The sequence below is a fragment of the Cyprinodon tularosa genome, unplaced genomic scaffold (assembly GCF_016077235.1).
Source record: "Cyprinodon tularosa strain WSP-4 unplaced genomic scaffold, ASM1607723v1 ctg435, whole genome shotgun sequence".
Taxonomy (NCBI): domain Eukaryota; kingdom Metazoa; phylum Chordata; class Actinopteri; order Cyprinodontiformes; family Cyprinodontidae; genus Cyprinodon; species Cyprinodon tularosa.
In genome coordinates, this window is record NW_024039158.1 from 1473806 (window position 1) to 1490630 (window position 16825).

Below are 16825 nucleotides of genomic sequence, written 5' to 3' on the forward strand. Positions count from 1 at the left end.
CGCCTAGCAACAGTGACAGTTGACACACAAAGCAGGCAAAGCATGGATACCGAACTTCTTAGTATTTTTCTTTGTGCTGATAACATTTTCAAGGAGCTTCAAGAGCAGCACCATCATCACGAATATCAGCTCTATAGTCCCCACACTGCAGGAATATTAGAGTCGTAGGGAAATCATATTTAAATGTAAAATCAATCTGGCTTAAACATGTATATAAATGTATTCTTTATCAGACCATATTTTCCCAAAATTGATAAAAATTTCTATTTAAAAAAAAATCCTGTCTTAAAATCTGTTTTTTTTTTTTTCGTTTTTTATGCAGGCCAGTTAATTATACATCAACTTGTATACCTAAATTCGGCCAATCATATTTCAGCGGCCATCTGTCAATCAAATTTTTTGTCATAGCAAGTTGATTAATATCTTGCAGCTAATATACGCAACGGTTGAAAGCTTCTGCCGCCCTGGCGTCCTTTTCCACAACAACTTCGTCCCTGCTCTCCTCCTCTAAATAAAAAATGTATGACTCTCCTCCTCTTACATGTTTCCTCTGTCCATAGCATTCCTTGACAGTGTTGTTTTTAAGTCACCAATTTAGTGCTACTTGGTCCCAATTGAATTTCCCATTGGGAACCTACTAGCACTAAGTTGCTAACTGGTTAGCAAGATGCTTCTGACAAATCGTCCACAATCAAACTTGCTTGCGAACCTTCTGCCACAACTATCCCGCCCCCTTGATAATCAACCAATCGCATTCACTTTATTCAGTCGTGTAAAGTCATGGACCACACGGGAGAATTCCGAAATGCAATGGTTGGAACAGCTGCTTCCCTACGACTTTAAATTACAGCCAAACCCATTTACCCAGTGGATGCCAAAATGATGGAACTTTGCCCAGGGGCGGAGCTAGATAGGGGGCCTGGGGTGGCCATGCCTACCCTTTATTTCCCTCTAATGCAGATGGTGGCAGCAGTTTTTTTGTAGTTAATTAAGCACATCAGTATACTAACTTTAAAGATGATAATTCATGCTCTTTTCAGAAATAGATTTTGTGTTTTATGAGGTAAACAGAAAAATTATGTGTCTCATCAAATGATCTAGTAGTCTTCAGTGAAATCATAGATTAATGAATATTTAAATAAAAGAAGTATTAAATAATCCATTTATGTAGATATTAGTATTTGTAAACATCAATTATTATTATTATTGATAAAAGTAAGTAAAATCTGAAAGAATTTTATCCACTATACCTTTTATTTAGAAAGCACTGATGTTTAAATATATGTGTCCATTTGTTAGCAAAGGCTGTAGGAAAGTATATTTTGTCTTTATTTAGAAAATATGGAGGCTCATTAATTTTCCTGTTGGAACAGTGTAGATTGACCCTGAGGTTCTGGTGCCTATCCACTTTCTGCCATCCCTCTAACTTTGCCAATCTCTCTGGTCATAGAATCAGCTTTTTGTATCCTTGGCAGAGTCGTTCTAGAAAATGAATTCTCGTCCCGTAGAGGTTCCTTAAATAAGCATTAAGTACCTTTGTATTTTTCCCGTAGACTGTGAATGTAGGAAAACAGAGAAGGACCAACACCAGCAGATGACAAAGCAAATGGACTGCGATACTTCGCATTGATCTCCTAGCAACATGGATTTGGTATCGATTAACTTCAGCATCTAATGACTCTTTAACATTGTTTTCACATGAAATCCAATCCAGTTTTCAACATACTTAGCCAGGTTAGGGGACTTTAGGGGCTTGAAGGACTGAAATCGACATTTGTAGGCCATAAGTAGATTTTTTTTTTTCTCTCTCTTCATGTTACGACTCCATCCTAAGTCAGAACTTGAGAAGTTCCTCCAAATTGTTAATTGAATCTCTTCTCAGTGTGTTGCTATTTTCCCGTTACTGGTGTACATTCTCCTGCCACACTTTTTTCTTCCACTAAACTTTCTTTGAATAGGCTGCTATACAGAACTCTGGGAATAACCAGCTTCTTTAGCAGTTACCTAAAGTGACTAAAGGGGGGTGGGGGGTCTCTTTTCAATGTCAGCTGTTTCCCTTATATGTGAGCCCCTTAGGAGCTGAGGAAACCTTTGTAGATGTTTTAATTTAATTAGCTGATTGAGGTGTGACACTAAGATTTTACGATATTTAAACTTTTCACAGTATTATTAATTTCCAAGACTCTGGAATTAGTTTCTTCATCATCTATAAGCCGTAATACAAGTTAAATTGTTTGAAATGTTTAATTCTTTTTGTGATAAGTAGAATTTATACATTTTTCTTACTGAAAGAAGCAACAAAAGCATTTTTCTCTGCTTGCAAGTGGCCAAAACGTCTAAAAACTCTCTGTAGTGTTAATGATGAAGAGCTCTTTGGATTCCATAAGCCTCTTTCAGTACTTTTCTTGCGAGGATTTCACTTTGCTTTTCAGCTCACTATAAAAAGAATAAATTTTTTTCTTTCTTCTTTGAGCTACTTGACTCTGACTTCTGAATCTTTCAGTGTCCTAAATTCAAGGGGATGGATCTTGTTTCCGTTTCTTAACCTGAATGGATAAAAACTCACATCAATACAGTTAGATATAAACTAAAAGCTTTTTAGCACCTGTATTCCCAACCATCAAACTTGAGATGCAGATCAAACTAAAGGATCACCCGTGTCTTTCATCCTGTTTCAGATCTTTGTCGATCTGTTTGTTTTCACAGCAACGGCTTGTTTTTTTCACGGGTCTCTTGACTTATTTCCTAATGTGTGCAGAGTTCATAACATAATCTGTTGGCCTTTTATTGCAGCTAAACACACTATAGGGATGTAATTGTGTAGCAATATATTCCTGCAGAGGCTGGAAATCCACAGAAGTGAAGCGGGTTCTATCTTTTTTTGCTAGATCAAGTCAGAATCTTCCACTTCTGCAACATTAATAATGTTTAAATATCAGTGCCTCCTTTTATTTGCCTTTATTCCTGGGAGGTGCATTTGTAGCCAGAGTTAAATGTGTTGAAAAGCAATCCTAAGGGCTTAGAAGACAATACATTTGGTACAAAGAATAATGAGCGATACTCGGCTTGATTAAAACGTTTTTTTTTTCCGGTGTCCATGATGCCTGGGGTCTGACCGAGCCATGCCTCAGTGAAGTCGAAGGATTTTTTAATGCACCTGGGCCTTTCACTTCAGGCGTTAGCTCTGCCTCGCTTGTCTTCCTCAGTGACCCACTTACCACAGTGGCTGTCGCTCTTGGGGAGGGGGAACCTTGCGTTGAAACTCTCAGATTTATTCTATAACAAAGGCTCCAGAGAAGCTCCAGGTTTCCAGTCTATAGCCAATAATCCCTGAACACGCTGCATAGTCTAGTCGTTTTATTGGCAGCCCTGATAAAAATTTGTCCGAAGCCTTGAATTAAATTCTTTTATTGCAGCCTCATAAACACACACTGACAACATTATTAAAAAATCTCACATCATATTGAGTTGTTGTTTGATCTGTGGTTCATACTTTGCTAAAAAAAAAATAGAACCCTTTTTATTTTTCCAGAAATGCAGCTCTTATTCTCCTCTGGATTAAACAGAGGAAGAGATCTGCCTGTTTTTTTAGGTGCTATCACACATCTTGTGTTTTATCCCAAACTCTCCTTGATGTTTGTTGCTTAAAACTCTCTATCAATCCAAGCAGACAGTTCTGGTTCTGGTAGCGTTTAGTGAGCCACTGCATTTCTTTTTCAGTTTGTGAAGATAAGACAGAAATTTGCCTTCCTCCGGCATGCTTTCCAAACCAACCGGCTGGATTATGTGGCATGTATCGGTTGTTATGGAGAGCTGCTGTTTGCCGCAAGCCTTTGAGGTTTTTCTGTGCCTCCTCTACAGCCGTGTTCACTTTGTGTGCTGGCAGGGCAAAAATAGATCCAGCTAACCAGCCAGCGGCTAGTGGAGATGGATCTCTGTGTCCTTTCACAAATATACTGTCTAAAACGTTTATTTAAGAAATTAAATAGATATTTAAATGTACTGTGGAGGATTTTTTAAAAGAGCCGCCCTCTCCACTTAAAAAAAAAAACTACGTGCAAGAGTATGCACACGCCCGTTTCTCCTTGTGCATGCCCTGTTTAAAATGTGCTGTTATATGCAATAAATAAACCTGTTTAAAAGTAAAATTTTTACCATCTGTCCTCCAGATTGCTTGCAGATTTCTTTTCTTTATTCTCTGTAGCATTTGCAGCAAAGTCATAAAAGATGACCCCCTCTTGATTACAGCTCTCACCTCTGCTCCGTTCTTACTTAAGTGAACTCTTCTCTTTTTTCGGCTTGCCACAGGGACCCAGCGTCCCTGCAGGGATGATTACAGCTCCTTCCTATTTATTTAACGTCTAAGTGTCAGTGTTCAGAGTGAGGCATTTGGGTCATGGGCCCACTGAGACCACAGGCCATTTCTCTTCCTCTTTCTGCCATGGGTGCTTGTTCGATACGGCTCATCCAGCTGTTATCTTCTTCTTGCTTGTTATCAGGACCTTTATCATCAGTCGTACGACTCGGTGTGTGTGATGTTCGCCTCCATCCCGGACTTCAAAGAATTTTACACCGAGTCTGATGTCAATAAGGAAGGACTGGAGTGCCTCCGACTTCTCAACGAGATCATAGCCGACTTTGATGAGGTAAAGCCATCTTTTACTGATAATCTTGGCTTTCTGACGAGTAAAAAAGACAAAGAATGTAACAGAATTCTGGGGAGGAGTTGCCTACTCTCCTAATGCTCCTAAAAGGAAGGAGCACAAAGCAAGGTGGTCATCTCGTAAAATTTTCTGCTGTTTTTTTTTTTTGCGCTCACAGCTGCTGTCCAAGCCAAAGTTCAGCGGAGTGGAGAAGATAAAGACCATCGGTAGCACCTACATGGCTGCAACCGGGCTCAATGTAACTCCAGGACCAGAGTCTGCACAAGTAAGCCTTTCCATTTTTGTCATTTGACAGAGATTTGATGTGATAAAACATTTTAACGTGAAAGGCGAGATTACATGGTTTTCTTAAACTCTTAACACGTTCAGTCTGACTTCTGAGTTGCTGCAATTTAGCAAAAAATTGTTTCCTCTACACCTTGGAAGCGAAGAGAAAAATCCCCAAAACACCTGCAGCTTTTAATTGCAGCAAAGGTTGGTTTCTTCAAAGTGAGCTGAATTTAAATGATCTCCAGACTTCACAGTTTTACTCTATTTTGTGCTTCAGGGGTTTATTACATACAAATCCCAACTGCAAACGCTGAAGTTTGTGGTTGTGATGTGACAAACCGAAGAAAAGTTGCACGGCTACGAACGCTTTCAGAGACACTGGATTGAGAATGAGGCTGGCCAGCAACAGAGGGCATCTGTACAATAAGATTAAAGCAACTTCTTCTACTTGTGGCTTTTTGAACGCACATCTGACAAGCCCTCGGACTCTCCCCTTTAATTAGCTCTAGTTGCCGAAGCCACAATAAGGAGCATTAACGGCTTTTCTCACACAGTGAAAAGCCCTGTGTGGGTAGCTCCATGAAATCTGCCACCGGCATCATTCATCCATCAGTGATTTATTGCTACCCATCTGAATGCATGCAGCCAATATGAGCAAATAGCTCAGACATAAAGCAGCTCAGGGCGAAAAGATCCGCCTGTTTGCTGAAAATCTGGCTTAATTAGGTGTTCACATAGCCTCGCCTCCTACTGTTGCTATATCAGTTAGACTTTCTTTTTTTTCCTTTTTCTCATAATGTGCCAACAAGGCAGATTTATTGAACACTATTTTGTATCTTTTTGTTAAAATATCTGAATAACTCAACTGAAAAAGAAAATAATCTAAAATCTGTGAGGAAAAATGAAGAGTCCCAACTCTTTAAACAACCAATTATTGACAATAGATCTATTAGACTGCTAGGACAACTGGTGTCCAAAGCTTTCATCCGGAAACAACAAAAGTCTTTCCACACTGGAAAAAACGATCTAGAAATAAGTAATAATGTCCTATATTAAGTGTATTTACACTTAATTTGAGTAGGTAAATGAGATAGTTTGCCAACGGAATGAGCATTTTTATTCTTAAAATAAGATAATTAGATAATATGCACGTGAAATAAGACAATGCAATTGTGTTTTCTTATTTTAAGTGTAAATTGTCTCGTTCCACTGGCAAAATGTCTCTTTTACCTCCTCAATCCAAAAACAAATGCACTTATTGTCACGTTTTGGTTGGAGGACCCAAAAGCAGAGGCAGAGAGGTTGAGGTGAATACTTGTAGTTTTAATGATGAAAATGAAAAAGACATCAAGGGAAAACATATACAAGGAGCCAGGGAGAGACAAGGTGAGACGACTACAGCGATGACAGGACCAGCAACAACAGAGGAACCAACAAAGAGTGAGAGCAGAGGGAGGATATATGTAGCTGACAGACAAAGGCAGGGCTAACGAGCTGACAAGGAGCAGGTGTGAGAGGAGACAATGAGGGAGCCAAGGGGAAAGGAACACACACACACAAGAGGGCAACAGAGGACAACAGAAAAACATGAGAACATAAATCTAGAAATTACAACAAAACTGGGATTAAACCAATAAAACTAGAAAACAAGGAGCAAAGTAAAGAACAACAGAACCAAGACCATGACATGTATTTTAAGAAAAAATGACTTATCTAGATTGAGATTTTTTCCAGTGCACTGGTTATAGCTGTAGAGTGAGCCGTTCATATACTTGAATTTTGCTGTGGTGAAGCCGTTCTGTTGGTGATTTGGTTTTGCTGCATGTATTTCTGTTTCATTTTAAGCTTTCTTGCACACCAAGAAAGAGGTTTGGGGTTAAACTGAGTGGTATTTGAAATAGTTCATCATTTTACCCAACTTTACTTGCAAACACTGTATCATCTGAAGAGAAGTAAACCAGTGCCATAGCATTTTGATTCTCCACGTTATTTAATCTAACCTGCTTCGTTAAGAAAGGGGTTCTTGCAAGGTTGAATTGGAATTGTTTCTGTTTACCTTCTCTTTCCTTTTTTTTCCTCAGGAACATGACAGACAGTACATGCACATCGGCACAATGGTGGAGTTTGCCTTTGCTCTTGTTGGGAAGCTAGATGTCATCAACAAACACTCTTTTAATGACTTCAGACTGCGAATTGGTACGAATAGCCTCACACAGCCTTAAAAATGTTCATATGTCAATCAGTCTATTCATTCAGAATAAATTTTTTTATGTATTAAAGATTGCCATGGAGTTTATCTTTTGGTCTCTTTTGATTTTGCCAGGTATCAACCACGGGCCGGTGATTGCAGGAGTCATTGGGGCTCAGAAACCCCAATATGACATCTGGGGAAACAGTGTTAATGTGGCCAGCAGGATGGAAACGACGGGGGTGCTGGGTAAAATACAGGTAAGACGTCTCTGATACGTGTTTGTCGACGTACAGCTGAAAGATAATCCCAGAAAATGTACAAGAATTTTATTTTATCTTCTTTAAGTCTAGAAAAGTTTATAGATTTCTGTAGTATTTAATATAGTTTCTTTGAAGTTTCTAGGCAGCTTTTATTAATCTCAGGTTTTCCTCTCTGACCACAAATTCTCCACAGGACTGAGATCATGGCTTTCAGATGACTCCTCCAAAACATTACTGTAACTTGCTTTTAGGCCAACTTATGCTATTTTACAAAAATTTTAACAGTCAGTTCTTCCATTTGATGTAAAGTGAACCAGTCCCTCCTGCTGCAAAACACCCACACAAAATGATGCGGCCACACAGCAACCCCTGTGATGGTTTTCGTAATGTAACAATGGTGATTATGGTTAATTTTATTTTCATCAGACTACAGACAATTTCTCCAGGTCTGTATTTTTTGTCCCTGAGTTGATTTGCAAACCTTAATCCAGCTTTTTATGTAACTTTTAAAGTATTGGCTTCTTCGTCTCAGAGCGGCATTACAACTCAGGTTAGAAAATAATGTTTCACTTTGGATAAAGAAACTCTGTTACTGAAGCCCTGAACACATTGAATCAGAATTGGTGTCTGATCTGACAAAAAAATATGACGGACAAGATCGTAGCGTTTAGTGTTCGCTGAAAATCAATAGGAATGAACACAGCAGACACGATTTTCTTCAAGAGGGCTTGAGTATTTCCGACTGTGATCAGCGTTTTTTTTTTTTTTTTTTTTTGTTTGTTTTTGTATTTTTTTAGACCCGAGATCTATTTTAGGGGGACTATGCAGGAATTCAGCGATTATTTCCACTAAAATGACTGAAGCCTGTAAGAGCTTAAAAATAAAATGGTCAAATCACATTTAAGTTGTATTTTGCGAGATATCAATATAAATAACTGTGTTAGATAGGGAGATAACATCGCATCAGAGCGATCACAGACTTGTGAATTAAACTAAAATAAACTCGTAGATGCATCACATCACTATTAAAGCAAATCGATACAATGCTGAATCGTGATAAAGCCGGTTATTTACATCCCTAGCTCTCACTAGAGTCGACCAGGGTTTTTGGTTCTGGCTTTGACTTACACACTTAATTTCACTGAAACACGTTCATCTTAGAAATTTGAATAAATCATATGCTGTGTATCCATTTTCCAAAACTGCTTTAAGGCACTCCCACTCCCACTGTGGGAGTGGGCAAGTGGGAGTGGGGAGCTGCTGACCTTGAAGGAGGATATTGTCGGGCGGTGGAAGGAATACTTTGAGGATCTCCTCGACCCGACAGACACGCCTTCCGTGGGGGAAGAAGAGACGAGGTGCTTGGGGCTGGATTCGTTCATCACCCAGGCTGAAGTCACCGAGGTAGTCAAAAAACTCCACGGTGGCAAGGCTTCGGGGGTGGACGAGATCCGTCCTGAGTATCTCAGAGCTCTGGACGTTGTTGGGCTGTCATGGTTGACACGTCTCTTCAACATCGCGTGGAGGTCGGGGACAGTCCCCCTGGATTGGCAGACTGGGGTGGTGGTTCCCCTCCACAAGAAGGGGGACCGGAGGGTGTGTTCCAACTATCGGGGAATCACACTTCTCAGCCTCCCCGGAAAGGCCTATGCCAGGGTGCTGGAGAGGAGAGTCCGGCTGATTGTCGAACCTCGGCTGCAGGAGGAGCAGTGTGGTTTTCGTTCTGGCCGTGGAACGGTGGACCAGCTCTACACCCTCTGCAGGGTGCTTGAGGGTTCAAGGGAGTTTGCCCAACCAGTCCACATGTGTTTTGTGGACTTGGAGAAGGCATTCGACCGTGTCCCTCATACTGCCCTGTGGGGGGTGCTCCAGGAGTATGGAGTCGGGGGCCCTTTATTAGGGGCCATCCGTTCTCTGTACAAGCGGAGCAGGAGTCTGGTTCGCATTGCCGGCATTAAGTCGGACCTGTTCCCGGTGCATGTTGGACTCCGACAGGGCTGCCCTCTGTCACCGGTCCTGTTCATAACTTTTATGGACAGGATTTCTAGGCGCAGCCAAGGACCGGAGGGGGTCTGGTTTGGGGAACAGCGGATCTCGTCCCTGCTTTTTGCGGATGACGTAGTTCTGCTGGCTCCCTCCTGCCAAGACCTACAACGTGCGCTGGGGAGGTTCGCAGCCGAGTGTGAAGCGGCCGGGATGAGAATCAGCTCTTCCAAATCCGAGGCCATGGTTCTCGACCGGAAAAAGGTGGCTTGTCCCCTTCAGGTTGGAGGAGAGTCCTTGCCTCAAGTGGAGGAGTTCAAGTATCTTGGGGTCCTGTTCACGAGTGAGGGAAGAATGGAGCGGGAGATCGATAGACGGATCGGTGCGGCTGCTGCAATAATGCGGACACTGCACCGGTCTGTCGTGGTGAAGAGAGAGCTGAGCGAAAAGGCAAAGCTCTCAATTTACCGGTCGGTCTACGTTCCTACCCTCACCTATGGTCATGAAATCTGGATCATGACCGAAAGAACGAGATCCCGGATACAAGCGGCTGAAATGAGCTTTCTCCGCATGGTGGCTGGGCTCTCCCTTAGAGATAGGGTGAGGAGCTCGGTCATTCGGTAGAGGCTCAGTGTAGAGCCGGTTCTCCTCCACATCGAGAGGAGTCAGTTGAGGTGGCTCGGACATCTTCTTCGGATGCCCCATGGGGACGACCCAGGACACGCTGGAGAGACTATGTCTCTCGGCTGGCCTGGGAGCGCCTAGGGCTTTCCCCAACAGAGCTGGAGGAGGTGTCTGCGGAGAGGGAAGTCTGGGAGTCTCTGCTTAGTCTGCTGCCCCCGCGACCCGGTTCCGGATAAAGCGGGAGACGACGAGTACGAGTACGAGCTTTAAAGGAATAGTACACCCAAAACATGATTAGCCTTCATTTTCTACTCACCCCCATGCTGAACAACACTCTGGAGTACTTTTTTGATATCTCAAATGCATCTGGAGATCTGGGAGGCTTCTTGCTGTCTGCTGACATTCAAATAATGGAGGTCTATGGTGACCGAGACAGAAAGGTCCATAAAAGTCCACAAAAAACGTGTCAATATTCCTCCATACTGCTCGTCCAATGTATTCCAAGTGTCCTGAGTGGGTAGCATCCAGAATTTACTCGAAACGAAGTCATTTAGAATGTTTTTAGAGCATAAACAGTAGTGTATAGGATTTCCTGAAAGCGCGCACATGTGCGATCACGACGCTACGGAAGCCGGCAGACCAAACCAGCGCATTCAGCTCGGCAAAGAACTCATGCTCTTCCTCAACACTGAAGTCCTCAGATATTTTTCTTTCGTTGTTTCTTTCTTTGCACAGGTAAACAGCACATTTCTTCTTCTACGCTTGCATTATTGGAAGAGCAGACGCTGAATGCGCACTTTCATCTGGTTTGATCTGCCGGCTTCCGTAGCGTCGTGAGCGCGCGTGTGCGCGCTTTCAGGAAATCCTATACACTACTGTTTATGCTCTAAAAACATTCTAAATGACTTCGTTTCGAGTAAATTCTGGATGCTACCCACTCAGGACACTTGGAATACATTGGATGAGCAGTATGGAGGAATATTGACACGTTTTTTGTGGACTTTTATGGACCTTTCTATCTCGGTCACCATAGACCTCCATTATTTGAATGTCAGCAGACAGCAAGAAGCCTCCCAGATCTCCAGATGCATTTGAGATATCAAAAAAGTACTCCAGAGTGTTGTTCAGCATGGGGGTGAGTAGAAAATGAAGGCTAATCATGTTTTGGGTGTACTATTCCTTTAAGGCATAGAAATCTTACTGCATGTATACGATTTGAATAAAGAAAAAGTATCTTCTGCATGTCTGACATTTAGCAAATAAAGCTAATGTCAGAATGACTTAATGCAAAACTGTGAAAAAGAAATAGTTCCAGCCATGGGTGGCTCTAGACGGCTAAAACCCTGTAGAACTGCTTTTGCCACAATATTGCCCCTGTACTGAAAATATAATACAAAATCAATTTCTTATATCAGCTGGCAGAAGGAATTGAAATTCAATCCTACCTTGGAGCAATTACATTTTCTACTGTTACTGTTTACTTTAAGAATTATCTAGAAACTAAAGTGTCTGACCCTGAGCTTTAGCCATATTAGGATAGAATCACAGTTTTAGCCTTATATAATGTTCCCAAAGTAGCCCTCATTCATTAGACACCAGGTGTGGTTTTGCGAGATGGTTTTAATAATCAAAGTGATGTGATCCCTGAGCCATATGGAGGGCCTAAATATATCATGAAATACAAAAATGTGAATAATAAATAAATAATGAAATGTACCATGAAATAAGTAGATGTAACATTTATTCATTTAGCTGTCTCTAATACATGATTCAAAAATAAAATATACTAATAAATTGTAAAATGGAAAATTAATTGCAAATACTTTTAAAGGGTCTCTAGACTGCTGCATTGTTATGTTTGGGGTCACAGGTCCCTGTTAAGCAACCTTAGCTGTGAGGCTCATTTGATATAGTAAATGATGCATTGTTGCCTGTTTTGTTTTTTTTCTTTGATTATGGGCCCGCTTGAAAAAACACTGGCCCCACCCAGCTAAATTTGGGCTAGAGTCACAACTGGTTGCATCTCTCTACACAGTGTAGATAAGCGTCTTAAGCTTTTTGTATCTCTGCTTCTGTCTCCTTGAACCCCAGTCGGCCGCTCTCACTGAACCTGGTTCTGCTGGAGGTTTCTTCCTGTTAAAAGGGAGTTTTTCCTCTCCACTGTCGCTACAAGCATGCTTAGTGTGAGGGCTCGCATTTGAGTGAATTAGTCAATGCAATCAACTGGTTTTCCTTAGATAGAAAACTTTGAATCAATTTGACTGTATAATCTGGTGAACTGTTAAGTGCCTTGAGATGACATGTGTTGTGAATTGGCACTATAGAAATTAAGTGAATTGAATTGTTATAAATGTGTTAAAGGGATAGTTCGGGATTTTTGACATGAATCTGTATGGCATCCCCATCACCAGTGTCATGCAATCACACTGACTTACCCCTGGCAGCATCCTGTGAGCAGAGTTCTCGTCCAGCTTTGGTCAAGCCGAAAGTAGTCCGGCAGGTTTGCTAGACCCAGCGAAATAAAACGTTTCTCTTCCCAAAACATTATGTGTTCAAAAGAGTGATATTTTTGCATCCCAAAAACATTGTAGTGGAAAAAGTCACACGTCGTTATCACTTGGTCCTATTTTCTCTCTGTTCGTATCAGTGAGCGCGACACCATGACCTGACAGCTAGGGCCTACTAACCTGACAACAGCCAGATGCATGTCTCGCTCCGCCTAGCTAGGAGCTAGGCGGAGCGAGACATGCATCTGGCTGTTGTTGAGCTCGCTGTCAGAATGACGGCCCGCACTGATACGAACAGAGAGAAAATAGGACCAAGTGATAACGACGTGTGACTTTTTCCACTACAATGTTTTTGGGATGCAAAAATATCACTCTTTTGAACACATAATGTTTTGGGAAGAGAAACGTTTTATTTCGCTGGGTCTAGCAAACCTGCCGGACTACTTTCGGCTTGACCAAAGCTGGACGAGAACTCTGCTCACAGGATGCACAGGATGCTGCCAGGGGTAAGTGTGATTGCATGACACTGGTGATGGGGATGCCATACAGATTCATGTCAAAAATCCCGAACTATCCCTTTAATATTCTGATGTTTTCTGTGAAATGCAGGTAACGGAGGAAACCAGCGGTATCTTATCCAACCTGGGGTACATGTGTTCGTGTCGTGGCATCATCAACGTGAAAGGCAAAGGGGAGCTGAAAACCTACTTTGTCCACACAGAGATGAGCAGATCTCTGTCACAAGGGACCGTGATGCCTTGAGCGCGCCTTGCCGCGCCGCCACAGAGACTTGGAAACACAAAAGCAGAAAGTGGCACTGAAGTGACAAGTCATGCTCTGTAAGTAAAACCCATCACTAGAAGCCAGCAGCACAGCGGACTGACATTCGTCGAGAACCACTTTTGTCCTCAGCAGCTGAGAGCAGATGGAGGCCAAGGTGGGCCGCCGCGGTCCTTCAACGCTGCACTACGAGTGCGTTTCACCCCTCCAGTGTTATGAGGACATCACTCTGAGGAGTCTCTTCACTGTCTAAAGGAGTGCCTGACTAAAGAGAGGTTGGCTAAATTGGTGCAGCTCTCAAGGACCCCAGTCACCTATCTGTAAAATAGTAGTGTGTGGAGCTAATTACCCACACCAGTGTTGCAGTGCTTCACAGCCTTATACTTGAGCAGATTGAGCCGCCTGTCAAGCTGTTTATTTCCGTTTTGTTTGTTTTTTAACTCTCAGCGTGCCTGGTACTGAGAGCCAATTCATTTCCTCCCAAATGGATGTTACAATAACTCTCATCATATAGGGCTGGTGGTACCAATAAATTACCAGCATTATGGGTAGATAAAACAACCTGTGATTGTATTTATAGCTTTATAGCTACATATGTGTCCCATTTGAATCAAGAAGGAAGCTTTTTTTTTTTTTTTATATGTCAGCAAGGGCCAACATTGTGTAAATGTTCACTGCCATGTTTTGGGTTTTCATTAAATATTTGTATATAAATTCACTGCAAGTGTTATTGTTCTTTTTTTAATTCTCCAAACACTGAAAGGCATGGATGTTGGAACCATCATTCACTGAAAAAAGTAGCTCTAAGCCTTAAAAAGCTTGGTGACCCCTGATGTAGAGACGGCAGATATTTGTGTCACAACGAGCATGCACGCAGCGATAGGTGGAGAGGAAAAACTCCCTTTTAACAGGAACAAACCTCCAACAGAACCAGGCTCAGTGTGAGCGGCCATCTGCCGAGGCCGACTGGGGTTCAAGGAGACAGAAGCAGTGATAGAAAAGGAACATAGAAGTACTGATCCATAAATACTTTCCATGTTAGAAAAGGTTACGGTGAATTAGCCCCATGGGTGGCTTAGTTTAGGAAACTAGGTATAAAACAGAAAAAATAGTCACAGTAAAAGCTGAGCCTGTAGTTATGTCTAAGAGAGAAACAAGAATAAACACTGTTAATACAGCAATCCCGTACTGAGTTCACTACCTTTACTACGTCTTCAATTTTATTTACTAGCAACACAAAATCAAGCATATCTTGATCTCGTTACTTCAAATATTATATCTATTTAATTGTACTTAATCAGATTTTTCTATTCAACCCTAATACCGGTAGTCTGAATTAGTAATCATTTCAGATGAACTTACTTATCAAGTTTTAGAGTGAACCAAAGTTGTGAAAGCATATATTTTCCCATGATAGGCCTTATAAAATGACTCATTACTTCCAACACAGCGTGCACGGCAGATTAGCCAGCAGATCCAATTCAGTTTATCAGTGGCAGCTCAGGTCCTATTGTATATGGTTATCGTTTTTATACAGATTTTATTAGTTAAATTGACTGGAAACCTAAGACCATCAAAGGAAAAGTCAGAATATATTGAAGGGGTGATGAAAAATGTACTACCAAGTAGAATTATGTTTGTTACATATTACAACCTTTCAGTAGGCTTGATTGAAGTTCATTCAGTTTACTACCTTATACAATCCTTTACATACCCTATGAAAAATCAGTCCAACTCTATCCCGGATGGTGTCACAGACAAAGGAGACCAAACAAGATGAAGCCATAATGATTAGAAAGAGCAGAGAGAAAACAAAAATTAGGAGTTGAACTAACAAATAAAAGAATTGGATGATAGAGATAGAATGATGAAAAGTTGTCCCTATGTCCTCCAGCAGCGTAAGCCTATAACAGCAAAAAGGACATTTTTAAGCCTAATCCTGAAAGTAGGCATGGTATCTGGTACTCAACCTGCTGACTTTTCCTACAAGTGCCTTAGCTTACTTATTATGAATAAAAGACAGAAATGCCACAAAAAAATCAATCAACATTTTATTTAGACAGGCAAACTATTTCCATATTTAGAACTTTACATTGTGCTGTTTCCAAAATTACAAATTAAAATAATTCTGTCAACTATGGGTGGTGAGGTTGCTTGAGGACCCGGATGCAGAGACAAGTGAAGCAGGGATGAGTTCTGAGAGGTTTAATTGCAGACCAAATAGCAGCAGAGGCAGAAATCCAGGAATCCAACTTAAAATATAAAACCAACCAAAATCATGGAGACATCAGGGGAAAAACGAGTCTGAGGAGCCGGGGAGAGACGAGCAGAGTAGACAATACAGCTACAAGAAGGAACCAGCACTGAGTGATTGCAGAGGTGGAGTATTTAAGGACAACCAAACAAAAGGATGGACTAACGAGCTGAATGGGGAGCAGGTGTGGGTGGAACTGGCAAGAGGGAATCCAAGGGGAAAGAAAACAATCACAAGGGGGCAACAGAGAGTAACTAAAGAATGCTTGAAGATCATGGAAAATAAAAACAAAACAACTGATAACAGAAAACTGAAAACTCAGAGTCACAACAAATAAGAAGAACCATAACAAATTCACTGTGAACATTACAAAAGAAAATTTCGTTAAAGCATTGATACTTTTTGCATTTTTACTGGTAGTATATCCCTTTCTGTTTCTCTGAGGGTTGTTTTTCTGAATCACTCTCTTTATGTGCAAGTTTCCGTTTTTTAATGAACATAAATGAAATAAGGCTTTTTAGATAGCTACATTTATGTTAAAAGTACTAATTAATTAATCTGCTCCCTGAAAACTGAATGCTAGCAAGCAGAGTTAGGAAATACCTCCCTGTATGTTGGTATCACTATACATAAATCTATGCAGAGAGAACAAGCATGACCTTGCAGAAAAAGGAAACAGACCAGATTTACTCAAAGACAGTCTTTAAGGTAGAAGTGCTCCTTGAAGTGTGAAACCAATTATTTCCAAAGGCTTTAATTACAAGCAGCACGCTGTGTTACAGCATCGTTAATTCACTCTTTTTTTTTTTCTCATTCCAAAGCGGGACGTGTCACCTTGTTTGTTAGCTCCTAATTCTCATTAACAAACACTGCAGTTCTAACACCAAACAGACAGAAATAGCTCCCTGCTGCTATATTTCTGCCCCAACACAAACATCAGAAGCTGACTGGAGATAAGAGCCAACTGGAATTATTTAATGTCTAGAGCTGTTATCGGTTTTTGCTCAATAGGAACCAAGTTTAGTCGAAGGGGACAGAGGGTAAATTCTTTATGCTGAAATCAAAAATAAGAAAAACTGGTCTAATTTTTAGTGCCACACTGTGCTGTAATGAGTAATGACTGTTTCCTTAGACCACCTACCTTAGCTTGAACTTCTTCAAATTTCCTCTGAAGTATATTTGTAGAACACTTTTCACTGCAATCACAGCTGAAGGCACCTCAGGGCTCAAAGACGAGGGTCTTGACCAGTTTTGCAGATTAAATTGAAGCCTCTCTGAACAGAGATTTTCTC

The 16825-nt window shown here is 41.2% G+C and overlaps 1 protein-coding gene across 2 annotated transcripts in view; it reads left to right on the forward strand.

The window, feature by feature from the left end:
* adcy2b (adenylate cyclase 2b (brain)) overlaps window positions 1-13962 on the forward strand; it is a 96280-nt gene extending 82318 nt beyond the window's left edge. The window contains exons 21-25 of one of the 2 annotated variants that reach the window (XM_038299820.1): window positions 4500-4646; window positions 4822-4929; window positions 7016-7130; window positions 7258-7382; window positions 13109-13261. In XM_038299820.1, the coding sequence (XP_038155748.1) occupies window positions 4500-4646; window positions 4822-4929; window positions 7016-7130; window positions 7258-7382; window positions 13109-13261 (648 nt within the window). Of the gene's footprint in view, window positions 1-4499; window positions 4647-4821; window positions 4930-7015; window positions 7131-7257; window positions 7383-13108 lie in introns of both variants that reach the window. The other variant, XM_038299819.1, reaches the window with a different exon arrangement.
* The last annotated feature ends 2863 nt before the right edge of the window (window positions 13963-16825 follow it).